The sequence below is a fragment of the Mirounga leonina genome, unplaced genomic scaffold (assembly GCF_011800145.1).
Source record: "Mirounga leonina isolate KUSES-001 unplaced genomic scaffold, KU_Mleo_1.0 Mir_101664, whole genome shotgun sequence".
Classification (NCBI taxonomy): Eukaryota; Metazoa; Chordata; class Mammalia; order Carnivora; family Phocidae; genus Mirounga; species Mirounga leonina.
This window is the reverse complement of record NW_023270175.1, coordinates 15,120,084-15,136,341: the sequence shown is the minus strand read 5'-3', so window position 1 is coordinate 15,136,341 and position 16,258 is coordinate 15,120,084. Positions and strand designations below refer to the sequence as shown.

General features: G+C 39.7%; 1 protein-coding gene across 1 annotated transcript in view; it reads left to right on the top strand.

Annotated features, from left to right (window-relative positions):
* The window catches only part of TENM1 (teneurin transmembrane protein 1), a 785,358-nt gene that overhangs the window by 615,991 nt on the left and 153,109 nt on the right, over positions 1-16,258 (top strand). The window contains exon 17 of the mRNA XM_035008354.1: positions 9,854-10,070. Coding sequence (XP_034864245.1) covers positions 9,854-10,070 — 217 coding nt within the window. The remainder of the gene's footprint in view (positions 1-9,853; positions 10,071-16,258) is intronic.

Genomic DNA, 16,258 nt, shown 5'->3' with positions numbered 1-16,258 from the left:
GCCCATTTTCGGAAGAGACTATTTACTACCTATCTAAATTGAAAATTTTAGGGGAAGAGAGGAAAAAAATAAAACAAGACGAAACCAGAGAGGGAGATAAACCGTAAAAGACTCTTAATCATAGGAAACAAACTGACAGTTGCTGGAGGGGAAGGGGAATGGGGTAACTGGGTGATGGGCATTAAGGAGGGCATGTGATGTAAAGAGCACTGGGTGTTATATAAGACTGATGAATCACAGGCCTGTACCTCTGAAACCAATAATACATTATATGTTAATTAATTGAATTTAAATTTTAAAAATATATTTTAAAAATAATAAAAATAAATAATGTTGAATGAGAAAAAAAATTGAAAAAAAAATTTTTTATTTGGGAAGCCAGAATGAGATTTTCAATTAAATAGTGCACTAATCAATTATTTCCTGGACTCTTATGGCCCTTCAAGATTCATCTTCACTTTACTTTCACATGAAATCCTTGATGTAATATAATATAATATAATATAATATAATATAATATAATATATAATCACTAGTAAGATTAGCATACTTGTATTTAGGATTTACTATGTACAAGGCACAGTGCTGAGTCCTTTATGCGAATTATTTCATATAATCCCCATGAGGCAGGAACTACTATTAATATACTACTTTACAAATTAGGAAGCCAAGGCACAGAGAAGTTAAATGAGTTGCTCAAGATCGTATAACAAAGAAATGATAAAACCAGGGTATAAACCTTAGTGGTCTGCCTCATTCCAAAAAGAATTTGAGGTCGTAATAGAGATTTCTCAGTTGATATATTGATTAAAAGGTTTATGCTCAGAAAATACTTTAACAACCTCTATGATTATAATTTCTAACTCAGGGTTAAGCCAAAATAAGTTTCCTGCCTTAATAAAGTACAGCTTGATAAAAATAATTGAATATTTAATTATCAAGCATTTTTATGGCCTCAAGGTCACCTTGAGGCAGCCAAAAATGTTTAATGAATGAATCAATTAAATATTAATGAATTAATGGATTATCAGTTCTTAATATCTGTGGTATATATAGACACAAAAGGTATAGAAGATTTTGCTAAATATGTATTGACCTCTGAACATTCCTTTAAAACTGTATACCTATGTGGGAATCAAAAATCAACGACCCTGATTTGAGTTCACTGTATTTTTATGATTGTTTCTTTAGGGAGTAGCAGGGGAAGGCTCCTGGAGACTTCCAATTACCATTTTTTTCCTTTAGTAGGATTAAAATGATATTGATGATAAATATACATCTGGTTCTACCCTGAGATGGAAAGATGGATTAAATAACCTCTGAAAGCCCCATGACTGAGATTTTGGACAATAATTTGATTCCTATGCTGTTTAAATATTATCCCTAAGAATACATTAAATGTCCTTCATTTGGTGGTTTCAGCTTTCCAGCTATCCAGAATGACTGGATTCATTTAGTTGAATATGACTAATGATTAATATTTGCATACTTGTTTGTGCATGTGCGTGTGTGTGTATGTGTGTGTGTGCTTTAATTAAATCAGAAGTGGCAATTGAACCTTTTGGGGGAAAAAATGGTCCTCATTTTTAAAATGTAATCCTTAAGAAATCTTGCCAATCAAAAAAAATGACTTTCAAGCAATTGCTTCAAGTAGCTGCTACCTGATTGCTCCATATTATAGCTGATCCTTAAAGAATGGCTGGATTTTTTTACATTCTAATCAGCTTTGAATACTCATTAGTTTAGCTGCTGTTTCCTGCAGCTTTGACTTTAGTTACACTCTGATTCAATGCATTGTGACTCTTAATAGCTAACTGGGCTGCATTGAATATGTGGGGGACACAGCTGGTCTAGGAGCTACCTAAAAGCTCCTTGAACAGTAAGAACAGAACAGAGAACAAATAACCTTCGGATTTTTTTCTTAACATGCAAAACAAGGAAAGCTATCTTAAGCATTGTGTATATAAGAACTAATTACCATAGAAATTATGAACTTATCAAATGCCTCGACCTCATTTCCTTTTAGTCCAAAAGCACCTACCATGTGCACAACCCTGTGCTTGGAGGAGGAGACTTAATATTAATGTGAATGATGACCACAGTTCCATGAGTTAATCATGTGTACCGATTTGGGGTTTGGAAAATGTGATCACCGGGGCGCCTGGGTGGCTCAGTCGGTTAGGCGGCTGCCTTCGGCTCAGGTCATGATCTCAGGGTCCTGGGATAAAGCCCCGCATCGGGCTCCCTGCTCGGCGGGAAGCCAGCTTCTCCCTCTCCCACTCCCCCTGCTTGTGTTCCCTCTCTCGCTGTCTCTCTCTGTGTCAAATAAATAAATAAAATCTTTTAAAAAAAAAAAGAAAGAAAGAAAATGTGATCACCTATGTTACATGCACATATGAATTGACATGAGAAAAAAAGTTTAGACATTACACCAGCTGAATCAGAATAGCTAAAACAAATAGAACAAGCTCGAACTATCAGACATTAAAGAATATTTTAAAGCTCTGATAATTAAAACAAAGTGGTACCAATGGAAGAACAGACAGATCAGACGAGATCAGGCGCATTCAGGGTGGTATGGCCATAGACAAGAACAGACAGATCAGAACAAGCGAATAAAAGCTCTGTCACACACCCCAGTACAAATAAAAATTTAGTGGATTATAAAACCAGCATCAAAAATCAGTAGGGAAAAGAAGCATTATGAAATAAATGGTGCTGAGACAACTACTAAGAAAAAAAAAAAAAAACCTTAGGTTTTCAATTTCTAGCATATTCCAAAAAAAAAGTAAGATAAATAAAAACAGTCCAGCTGATTAATGACTTTAAGGTAAGAAAACCTCAAACACAATTAGAAGAAAATATAGGTGACAGATCTCAAGACAGGAAAGGACTTCTTAGACATAAAAGCAAGGAAAGAAACCACAATAGGAAAAATAATGATAAATAGGACCTCATAAAAATTTCAAAATTCTTTCTCTTGTTCAGCTAAGTTTATAGGCCATCCAACATCTAACCATTTGGAGATATCAAAATCTGCACTGTCTGATATGGTAGCTACTAATCACATGTGACTATTTCAATTTAACTTAAATAACATTTAAAAATCTGTTTCTTGGGACGCCTGGGTGACTCAGTCGGTTAAGTGTCCAACTCTTGGTTTCAGCTCAGGTCATGATCTCAGGGTCATGAGATCAAGCCCCACGTCCAGCTCAGTGCTCAGTGGGGAGTCTGCTTGAGATTCTCTCTCCCTCTCCTTCTGCCCCTCCCCCCACACTCGCTCGCTTTCTCTCTCTCCCTCCCTCCCTCTCTCTAAAATAAATAAATCTTTAAAAATTCAGTTTCTTGGGACGCCTGGGTGCCTCAGCCGGTTAAGTGGCTGCCTTTGGCTCAGGTCATGATCCTAGGGTCCTGGGATCGAGTCCCGCATTGGGCTCCTTGCTCAGTGGGGAGCCTGCTTCTGCCTCTGCCTGGCACTCTCCCTGCTTGTGCTCACTCTCTCTCTCTGATTAAAAAATAAAATAAAAAGTGAAATAAAAATTCAGTTTCTCAGCTGCACTAGGCACATCTCAAGGGCTCAATAGCCACATGAGCCTAGTGACTACTTATTAGCACAGATCTAGAGCAATTCCCATCATTGGGAAGAAATTTTATTGGATGATGCTGATCTAAAGGTTTGACCCAAATGTGCACCTTTCAGCCAGACATTTCATATGGAGTGTACCCAATTTTCCATTCATTTATTACTACTTTGTGCCAAGTATTGTGCTTGGCTTTAGGGAGCAAATGACAAGACAAGTTTCTGCCTTCATGGAGCTTATGGTATAGGAAGGGAGACAGATACTAAATAAGAAATGACACAAACAACTACATATTTACAACTGTAAAGAGTGCTATAAAAAATTTTTAGAATGCTATAAACATGTATAGGGGGATCTAGCCAAGTCTACATGGTAGGAGAGGCCTCACCTGAGTCAGGAGCAGAATGCTCCAGGCCAAGGAAACAGCATGTACAAATGCCCTGCAGTGGAAATGCACTAGGCTCTTCTAGGAAGTGAAACGCAAGTCATTGTGGCTGGACTACAAGCCAAGGAGAGATTCGTAAATGAGAAAATGAAGGTAGGCTTTAGCCAGATCATACAGAGCAGTGTGAAGTTCATACTATCTTCAGTTATCAAACAAAGATTTCATTTTATTCCCTCTAGTTATAGAGGAAGGCAAGTGGTTTCTGATACTGTGAAACGATTGTCAAGGAGGTTAAAAAGATGTGGAATAAGAATGTCTAATCAGAGCAGCCCTTTTTCCCCTGATCTTTTAAGTATTTGTCACATGCTTTTCAAGCTTCTCTTATACAAACTCTTCCAGTGGTCTATATTCATATTCATTGATAAAATCAATAAGTTAATTGCCTAAAAGTGAATGATCTTCCAGGAATCATTCTTCATAACAAGTCACCATTCATTAAGAAAAAATAGCTATTTGCAAGCCTGTTTTATGATATAGTGTTTCTAGATCTAGAAATCAGCACCATGGGTGAATTATGAACACATAAGCTCATGGATCAATAAGCTTCATGTTTTGAATGTCACCAGCATGCTGCAGTGTTTAATAAATAGGAAAATGAAATAGAAGGAGCAATGAATTGGTAACATTTGCTCTGTTTAAGGGCCAGACACCCTCTCCAGGTTTACTTTTAAGATTTGGCTGGGACAAAAGACCTAGCATCACAAAGCATAGTCCTCATTATTCTCTTCTGACCATAGCCCCCTCGTTTCCAAACAACCCATTTATTAAAGGATCATCACTTAGTTATGAGCGCTTAAAGTGCCAAGTGATGCCAGATACAAAATCTTCCAGGTACAAAATTGGAAAATCTACACTCTGTAACTCACCTAAGCACTCTATGACTAGATCTGTCACATTGTCTAAGTCTAGTCATACTTGACATCTGCCTACCTTGCAGTGGTGAAAATGAATGAACTAGTGTTTGAAATATAGCAATTTAAAGAGGGCAATAAAAGTGTGGTATCAATGAAGAATCTATTTATAACTTATGTTTGTTTGATGCATTTGTTGAACATTTATTAATCTCTAGGTAAATTTACAAATGTCATAGAAATAGGACTTCTAAGACATCCATTTATTCATTCAATACGTATGTATTGAATGCTTACTTTGAGCCCGGCGCTGTTCTAGTGCAGAAATAGCAATGAATAAAAAAAGACTACATCCTTGCTTCCATGGAGCTTACATGCTAATCGTGAGAGGCAGACAATAAACCAAAATTTGAAAAGAAATAGTATGATAGAAGACGCTAAGTGTGATGGAGAAATTTTTTTCAAAGCAGGGAAAAGGATACGAGTATGGGACAGGGGTGCAGTTTTAAATAAGGTGGTCAGAGAAAGCCTCCCTGAAAAGGTGGCTTTTGGACTTAAAGGAAGTGAGGGGTGAGCCATGTTGATATTGGAGTAAAGAACATTCCAGGCATAGGAATAATGAGGAAGGGGGTTATAGAATAATAGGAGGTAAGGTCAGAGAGGTGAGAGAGAGAGACAGTGAAGAGCCAGACTGTGGGGAAGTCAAGTCATTGCCAGGACATGGGCTTCTACTCTGAGTGATTTGAGAAGCCACTGATGGCAGCTGGGGACCAGAGGACATGAACATTAGTGGCATATAAACAATTTACTTTCCTGACCCAGAAGAAGTCAATTGTATGAGGTGATAGCAATAACAGTGATTTGAGCAGGTCAAATTCTGAGTGCACTTGGGCCTCTCCCTTTTTCTTCTTACTAATATAGCAAAATGCTGGGGTGAAAGTCAGCCTGGATAGATAAAAAATCAAATGAGTTATAGACTATTTCCCAAGGAAATACAGTCCTGTTACCTTCCCTGCACGTAACAGCAACAACTAAGCTAACGGGAGTGCCTGGTAAGGGGCCTGCATTAGTAAAAATGTATGAGTGATTTATAATTAGCCCATTTTTATGGGTTTCTAAAATGCCTGAGAAGATTTTGTTTAACTGAGTCATTGGAATGATCAGCCCTTCAATTTCTTTTTCACTATTAATTTGCTTGGCAACCCCTCTATTCTCTAGATGCTGGAAAGGTTAAGCTTCCATCCAGCCCCTGTCCAAATGATAACAAATTGTGATTTTGGGAAATTCAATGAATAAAGATTTACTGTAGCATTAGTGTCTATTTAGAGCCACACAGGATCCTACCTATCTGACAACCTAACCAAGCAGAGTTCACAAAATGAACACATTCCAACAAACTGAATATGCTACATGGCAGTTAATTGCCCTCTGGCCGGTGATAAGGCACCGTCAATAGAAGTGGGTCCGAACATTGTTAGCTGCCACTGCACACCATTGGCATCTACCCTTAGGAATCTATCCCTAGACTTTTTGCAGTCTGTACAGCATGGAACTTGGTTGATGGCAAACTCTTTATGATTATTATAGCATGTGATCCTTTCAACAGTTCTGTGGGGTAGGCAATTTTATAATCCCCATCTTATAGGTGAGGAAGTTGAGAATCCAAGAGATGAAATGATTTGTCCAGGATCATTTAGATTGTGAGTGGCAAAGTAAGATGAGAATCGTAGTCTGCTCTTTTGACCCTAACCACTCTGTGTGTGCTCTAAATCCCTACATTAGTCAGGTACTTGGAAGCCTCGGTCATACTAGTAATACCGCTTAGATGCTGCTGCTGGCCACGTGATTTGCAGTCAGAACGCGGGGTGTTGATATGACTCTCACGTTTCTCCCAACTGGGCAACCACATTTGGCCTCCCCTCCTTTATGTGTAAGTGAAGATGAGAATGTCTACCTAACAAGGTTGTTGTAGGGATTAGTTAAAATCATAGATGTGGAAGTACCTCGGGCCACACCTGGCATATTAACTGATTATACATGTTTCCGAATCCTTTTGGATACCCTTATCATGAACTAGCTGTCCGTCTCTCTCAAGGTGGTAATATGGATGTTGTCCCTAAAAGGATATATATTTACGGATTCATTTTAAGGATTAGAATAGTGTGGGTTTTCCCTCTATCATTCATATTCCTTGTCCGATCGTTCTTTCATCCACGGGCATCCATCTAGTAAGTAAAAGTTTAATAGTAAATTACTTGAACATATACGAAAGACACCAGTGTCCTTGATCTTTATCAGCCCCACTTGAGCCTACTGGCATCGCCCCTAACTGGTTGGCAAAGCTGGGATCAGTGCATGCCGTGTTTAGTCTTTCAAGATAATTTAACCTCATTCTCTTTTGCTGGCTTTTATTTTTATTCCTTGTAAAAAGGAACAGGCCTGAAAAGTAAAATCAGTGAACATTTGATCTGTTCCTATCTGATACCCTGAACCTTGCTGTCAGGAGGGTGCCAAAGCTGCCACTTTAGAACAATAAAAGAACTGGTAATAGTCCCCCCCAAAAAAGAAAGAAACCCACACATGCAGTGTGACTGTCATTTGCACTTCTTTGTAACAGTCTAGACATACTGTATGGAGTGTTAGCCAATGTGATAATTGGTAAGTAGATCTTTGCCCATGGATTGGGCTTACCTATGAATTCTAATTTGGGGGTTGCATACCATTATTGGGCTGCCTGCCTATAGCCTTTCTCGATTCAACAGAAGTCTCGCTGTTGTCTCAGAAAACAGAGGTGTTAGAGGGTCAGCCCTCTATAATAGGTAATTATTAAATATGAAGCTTTAGCTCGGAATTTATAGCCCCTAACTGGATGAGAATGTGAGTCCCAGTTTTGAATTGGCTCTGTGTTTGGTTTCAGAATTCAGTTTTGAAGGCCATTTGGTGTTTCTATTTATTTAAAATCGACTTCTTTTCAAAACTAAGTTCAAATTGTGTGGCTGACAGGTTGAAACCTGCAAGTGCCCGATCCGATGATCACTAGTCCATTTGTTACCAACTGAAAGATAAAGGTGACTGCCCGTTTGAAAAAGCTGTTTTTCCTTGTGCAGTGTATTATGCACCAATTCCAGACATCAGAGAACTCTTTTAAACAGCCTGATATTTTTGGCAGCTTTGCAACGCATCCTGATGTTTGATTAGCAGAGTAAAGAGATAATGTGCTAATAGGAGACTGAAAACAACGTATTGGAGAGGTGACGGTGGCATCTAAAATCTATAGAAAATCTGTTAATATGATTTGCTGAATGAGGGGAGAAAGGAAGGCAGAAGGGGCCTTCTTACTGGAACGCATCCACACTTAAAAGTTCATCACCAGTGAAAAAGAAAAAGGTCTACAGAGAAGTAGATATCGGGGCAAAATGCACTGAACAAACCGGGAAGGCAAGAAAGCAGCAAACTGCATTTTAGATCAAAGTAGTGTCTGTAGCACAGGGAATTTGAACGGACCTCATGTGGGGAAAAATATTTCCTGGGTGCCCTAGGGCAGCTGTTCCAAACGTCTTCTGTCTGGGTGTTCCTGGCTTTCATTGCCCCCAAGCTGTAGTACGCCCCCTCTGGCTCCCCGGGAGCAGCGCATCAGGGAGAGGGAGCAAGCCAAAGGGCGGCGGGAAGCCAGGGCCGGTAACCTGCAGCAAGCAGCCCTAAGGAGCAGGTGAGCCATCTGAACCTCCCTATTCCACAGCCAGCCAAGAAGATTAGCATTTTTATATTTACCCTTGTTAAACATCTAAATTAGAGCCATTTGTCTGCTCTAAGGACCTTGGAAGGCCTTTTTTTTTTTTTTCTTTTGCGTATTGGGTGTGGAATGGAGTGTCCATATGCTCAGTTAATCACTCCCGTTCCTTCTCTTTGAATGTAGACTTCTATCACACTTACTGCACTTTTAACTAGTGTCAGAGTCAGCTGTTTATACGCCTATTTCTCCTACTCAGCTCCGAGCTCCCAAAAACAGGAAAAGTGTCTTTTTCTCTCTTTACTTCCCCAGTCACCTAACAGTGTTTTGTGCCTACTAGATTCTCGACGTAACCCCTTCTCTTGCAACCCCTGTGCCCTTCATCAGTGCCTCTACCAAAGAATGAAGCCTGTATGCTATTGTTTTTTATTGGTACAACCATGGAGTCAGGAGTCTAGAGTAAACAGTGAAGGCCTAGGAAATGAAAGAGAGCAACTTGTCACATTCATATACCTGAGATTTATTAGTACTTGCATCAAATAACTGCTGTAAGGAACAAGTAAGCTCTAGTTGCTTCTACAAATTCCAAAAAAAAAAAAGGTTCTGAAACATTAGTGTGCTTCAGAATCATCCAGAATCACCCAAATTAAGTCTGCATAATCCTAGGCTCAGAAAAATTCTCATTTAATTGGTGGGGCTCAAGAATATGCATATTTAATAAGCTCCCCAGATAACTGACTGCACATTTGAGAATCACTGCCCTGCTTCAGACACTTTCTCACTGTGAGAATACCAGCCTCTGTTTTGAGAATCACCACTAGATAAGAATATTCAATGTTTTAAAAAATGCAAACAAATTCAGATTGGCTAGCATTTGTTATTTGTGTGCTCATAAATGTACATGGTGTGAGAAATTCAAAAGAATTAGAAGAATCATTGCTATCCTGGAGGAATGGTCTTGCTGAGGGAGAAGGAAACTTCTAAAGAGAGTGATACCTCATGGAATACTCTATCCAAATGTAAACAATGTGGCATGGCCCATAAATGCTCAAGAATTCAGGGAAGAAAGATTTGTGAGCAAAATAGTTTGTGCCATCTAAACTCAGAGTTAAGTTTTCATGAGAAACATATGAATTTAATAGATACTAAATTCAAAACATGGATGGTTACCTTCATCTGTATTCTAGGTTTTTCTCCATTTGTGCATACTGAAGCTAAATTTCAAAAAAAATGATCTTTTTTTCAGATGGTTTGACGGACTGTGTGGACCCTGATTGTTGTCAACAAAGCAACTGTTATGTAAGTCCTCTCTGTCAGGGCTCACCAGATCCTCTTGATCTTATTCAGCAAAGCCAACCCCTCTTCTCTCAGCACACCTCAAGACTCTTCTATGATCGAATCAAATTCCTCATTGGCAAGGACAGTACTCATGTCATTCCTCCAGAGATCTCATTTGACAGCAGGTATATATGTATTTATTTTTTTTCTTAATCAACAGTGGTCATGTTTTTCCTTAACTGTGAAAGGAAGATATCTTCTAACGATCAGGCTACTTTCCATTCCACACAGTACATATCGATTTCTTTTTTAGGCTTCTCTGGAATACCTAAGACCTTACTGGTTAGTTAAGAGAGAGAAGTCATTTCTTGAGATTCTTTATCATAAAGGATAAACGTGTGTGTGTGTGTGTGTGTACAGTTGACCCTTGAACAACAAGTTTGAATTGCATATATCCACTTATATGCGGACTTTTTACAGTACAGTACTGTGAGTATATTTTCCTTATGATTTTCTTGATAACATTTTTTTCTCTAGCTTCCTTTATTGTAACAATACAGTATACAATACATATAACATACAAAATATGCATTAATCAGCTGTTTCTGTTATCAGTAAGGCTTCCGGTCAACAGTAAGCTATTAGTAGTTAAGTTTTTGAGGAGTCAAAAGTTGTATGTGGATTTTCAACTGTGTGGGGGGTTAGCACCTCTAACCCCTGTGTTGTTCAAGGGTCAACTGTGTATACACACACACGCACACAATGTGTATTACTTGTAGTAAAGTATAGGTGGGGCTTTAAATGACAAAAACAGAATTGAAGTATAATTTGCAAATTTATTATTTAGCTTCTGGATTGATCCCTTGAAAACCCTTGAATTTCAAAAGCTAAATTTGAAGTTTTATTCCATGATGTAAAATGTTTCTATATGAAAGAGTTGGGTGAATTTGACATCCTAATGTGAAATGCAAGACTTGTGAAAATCTGTCTTCTTTGGGCCCCTGAGTGGCTCAGTCAGTTAAGTGTCCGACTCTTGATTTCAGCTCAGGTCATGATCTCGGGGTCGTAGGGTCCAGCTCTGTGTGGGGATCCATGCTCAGCGCAGTGTCTGTGTGGCATTCTTTCTCTCCCTCTACCCCTCCTCATGCTCACACTCACTCTTGCTCTCTCTCTTTCTCTCTCTAAAATAAATAAAATTTTTTAAAAAGGAAAGTTTGTCTTCTAGGAAAGCTCAAATGCATGAATTGTCACTAAAGACCTAAGACCAAAGCCCAACCCAGTAGGTAAAGAAATTTTTTAAATTAACTTACTTATTTGAAGTATAATCACATGAATTTGCTCACTGTTATTCTCTGCTTCATCTTCAGCAATGATATATTTTACTAATTAGCACTAGACATAAATAAATCACTGAAGTCAACATTTCTAGTCTCTTAAAAATGTCCTCCTTTGTTCATTCCACAAGCAGATGTTTCACTACTTTCCAGACTATTACAAATGGGAATTCAAAAATCATGCAAAGTATCTATCCAGGAGCCCCTGTCTACATCCCACCCACTTTGTTGCATGCTGGTGGGTGTGATCAGTCCCCAAGAGAAAACTCAGTCAAGAGTTTATATTAATATAAAAAAGAGAGTTTATATTAATATGAGTGACAGTATAAGAAAACAACTCCACCTGGACCTATACAAAGTAGGAAAGGAAAAAAAAAAACAGATGTGCGTGGAAATGTAAAACAGTCAGCATCCTTCCCACAGATTGTATACAAGAACTGATACTGAAACTTAAGACTTCCTCGTTGTTTTTTTATTCTTGTGCAGTTGTGATCTTTTAGGTGTCTGACAGAACCCAAAACCCAAATGCCAACACGTCACAAGAAAGGCCTGTCCTGCCAGGGGATCTAGTCAAAGTTTGAATTCTCCCAAGAGACTCAGTCCTCCCCATTCTGAAGTGTTTCTCCCAGCCCAGTAACAACTCTGGGGTAACTTTTGGGGGGGGCGCTGCAGTCAAAGTCATTATTTAGATAGTGGAGGCTTAGGGATTGTACAGCAGAGAAACAAAAGGAACAAAATGCAGCCATTACCCCCGTTCTATTGAAGGTAGAGGGAAGTCATCACTCTGCAGCTTTGTCCATGCTCAGGGAAAGTGAGTCTAAACAACAACAACAAAAAGAAATAAGTGGAAGAAATAACAACCTCCATGACATGGAGGTCTGTTAAATGACTCTACAAACTCAAGTAAAGGGAGAAGATCAGGACCCGAGAGAGGCAGGAGACAAGTCGTTGTGACACAAAGCAGGACGAGGACGTCATCGGAGCCATAAACTTTGCAAAGCCAAGAGAGATTTGCACCCCTGGGGTTCAGCTTCAGGCTTCAGCCACGTTTGCCATCACAGGCGGAGCGAACAAACCGATTACCTGTGGTGGCTAAGGCCCTTCTTCTTCTCCTGGTTTGATTCTTTTGTAAAATGCTCCAAGTTATCATTTGGCTCTGCACATCACATTGGAATTCAGAACAACAGGTCCCCTTCACCCAGTGGTCTCAGCTATTAGAGACCTATCGAGTCTGTCAGAAAAGGTACAGGCCTTTTCCAAAGGATAGAGTCAAGGACAAGCGATCTCACTCCACCTCCCCTAAAACATCAGCACATGCAGTGTCACTCTGGGTAAAATCAATCTGACTCCGATCCCATATATAAAGAATAATAGTTACAAGCTCTTACATCTAAATAGTACCTTTTCATTTGCAAAGCCCTCAAACATGCCTCATTGCACTTTATCCTCACAGTATCCCTGTGAAGTGGGGATTTGTATTACCATATTTTATGTATGAGGAAACAGGTTCAGAGAGGTCCAGTAACTTGCCCAACGTCACACAGCCACCAAGTTTGTAGCGTAGCAACTCTGGTAACCTTTCTGTTACACCACAGCCACCCCATTTCAACTTGTCCTTAAATGAACCTGGTGACTTGGCTCTAATTTCTGCTGGAGAAGTTGCATCTGGGTCAATGCAAGGAAAAAAAAAAAAAAAAAAAAACGAAGTTTAAAAATCCAGCTCTATTTAATGCATTTCAGTGGCATTTTTGCAAACTACAAACCAGTGTTAATGAACTTCCTGTTGTTAGAAGAACACAATTGAATGGCGGGTAAAAATGGGCCCTTTGCTAGATGTAAATTGTTCTCAGGCATTTACTGTGTATCAGGTCTCCTACTGGGCTCCTCCATGGGCTATCTCATTTAATCCTTACGAAAACTCTATGTGGTAGACACTGTCGTTATGCCTACTTTCCAGGTGAGGAAACCAGAACTGAGGTGCCAAGTAGGGGACTTGCCCACGGTCACAACCCACGAGTGTCAGAGCCAGGATTTGAACCCAGGCAGACTGGTACTGAGAGCCTGACCTCTGAACCACCATGCCCGGCCCCTTTGGCTATTTAGAAGGCTGGGCTAGCTAACCCTGAAAAGACTTACGGCCCTTAGATATCCCTGTTTGTGACAGATCTAGAACATTGCTGTGCTAAAATCAGGTGACCCACTCTGCCTTTCTGCTTTTGTCACATAATTGAGAGCTAGCCAGATAAGCAGATGAAGAAAACATTGTCAAGGGGCTCATTTGCCTGCTGGCAAAATGTGACCCCACAGATGACTCTCTGCTGAGTGTTGCCACCACCAGAAGCCTTTGGAGCTAAAGACAGTGGCACACAGGTGACTTAATTGTTGCAAGGACACACAGAGGTTAAATATCTGTTCATCCTTGTGCATCCAAGTGAGACTAGCTTTTGTTGTCATAAGCTTGCTACACCGGCACATGAGAGCCCATGAAATGTGTACCTCCTGTGCCCCATGGGAGCATAATGTCACTGTGAGCATGTAACCTGCACGCCGTCACATCTCTAGCAAGCCCACCTCAGCTACTGGTTTTTTCCCAAATACGTTTTACCCAGTAGCCTGAGTTTCTTTCATTTTTTCGATCTGCTCCTAACATGACTACAAAGTAAACCACATATTATACATGCCCTGTATGACTTATTACTTTTTAATAATGTAAATAGGTGAACAGCAGCATTATTGATCTTCAGTGTCTAAGCATTTAATCACTATTAATAATGTAAAAGGTTTTTATAAATATGTAAAAACAAGAGTACATTAAACTAAATGACAGCAGTAATTTGCAAAGCCAGACATTTCACTCGCCGTCACTAATGGAGAAGTGCATTTAAAAAACCAGATCCTACCAGGGTGAGTGCAACGGCTGACAGCAAGGTCTGGCCCATGAGAGGCTGACCCCACATCAATCCATGTCAGGCATCGACATCAGAGGTTGCTTCATATCAGCCCACAGATGTAGTTTGTTCGGCCCAACATTTAGAAATTAGAAGATCTCACATAAAAATTGGCATGTATTCCTTCTTTAGAAAATGTACAAAGCTTGGCATCTCTGCACCCATGGGCATGGCGTAGGAGGTGTGGAGTGGAGGGCCACCGCCTGTCTGAATGGGCTATGACGTGGCTTTCTAGCTCCCCCGTCACTGGTTCCCTTACACCTGGCTCACTTCCCTCCCTTTCCCTGGCATGCCTGGCTCTGCTTGGTATTTGGGGTTGTCACCCCCGGACTACACAGCTTCTTCAGTCTTCCTTGGAAAGACCTCAAGTGTTTGGTTTTTCCTTTCTGATCTCTTTCCCTCAGGGTCCTCACAAATCTAATCTTATCATTTTACTTAATTTGGGGCCTTAACTATCTTGGTTTAAAAAGAGATAACAGGTGACTGGTCATGAACTGGAAATCACATTAATGCAATGATATTTCCACCCTTAATTCACTAGGGTACCTGTGTTTACCTTGGGAAGAGTTGGTATCCACTCTGCCTCACATTAGGGTCCCTTGAGGCTGTGGATTTTATCCTAGGGTATCACATCTCATCAATCATGACATCAGCTAATCCAGGGCCTGCTGTAAGAGAAGCAAAATGTCCACTTTTATGACAAGGGTGTGTCTGTTGAGAGGCATCTGACTATTGTGTTTATCACTTAGGACAGTTTTAAGAACAATTTAAAATCTAAAAATCTGCAACAACGCTGCTGGGTGCAGTTATGGCAGCTTCTTTTGCCCACTCCAGTTAGAATGCCTACCCTTAATTGAAAAGTTCTAGAGTGGTGACCAGACTTAATACAGCATTAAGCACATAACAGCACTGTTAACAGGCTCCAAAGTGAAGAAGTTAAACACAATGGTAGGTTTCTTCTAGTTTCAATGATGTTGCTATATTTCAATTTCTTGCTCTACTCTGGGATATACACAGTATTAGCTCTGGATTGTCCTAATTGCTAAGTCTTAAGTTCTGTGAGGACAAGGACCAAGTCTGATTTGTTGCTCTACTGTGGGATATACACAGTATTAGCTCTGGATTGTCCTAATTGCTAAGTCTTAAGTTCTGTGAGGACAAGGACCAAGTCTGATTTGTTCCTTGTTTTGATTATCTGTTGCTGCGTAGAAAACTACTCCAAAACATAATGGATTAAAATAAATTTTATTATTATATTTCATGATTCTGTGGGTCAGAAATTCACACAGAGCATGGCCAGGATGGCTTGTTTGTTCTCCATGATGGTTGGGCTCTCAGGTACGATATCTCAAATAGGTGGGGGCTGGAAGAGCTGGACAGCAGCTGGGAATCTCTCTTTCTACATACAGCCTTTCTACTTGGGCTTCCTATTGGCATGGCAGGCAGCCTCGTATATGGTAGCTCAGGGCTCCAAGAGGGAGCATTCCAAGAGACAAAAAATGGAGGATGCCAGTCTCATAAGGCCCGTGTCCAGAAATTTTAATAGTGTCACTTACGTTACATACAGTTAGTTGTATCAGTCACAGAACTTGCCCAGATTCAAAGTCAGGGACATAGATCCCCCCTCTTGATGAAAGAAGTATCAAAGAATTTGTGGCCATCTTTAATCTACCATACCTCTGTACCTCCAGATTCTAACACAGCACCTAGCAAAAAGCAAGTCAAGGATGAGCGAGTGACTTAGTTGTGGTAATATTGTTCTTCTCATATTTGCTCATGAAAAACTCATTTTTGTTGCCTAGAACACACAGATGATATTAGAACCTCAAATAAGTCAATTCCCAAATGTAGAACCAGCCTAAAGGTAAGATTACTGTTCTCCAAATAGCACAGGAACAAATTCATAAAAGATGAAGTGATTATCTAACAGTAGCAAAGTAATTACTTTTTTTTTTTTTACCTTATGAGACATTCCACCACTGTCAGAGCCTGCCCATAATTGACATCATTTATAACTTTGTATAAGCATCAATAATCCTCTCTGCCTTCAATGGGCTAGATAATCAAAATTTAGAACCAAGGAAAAATTAG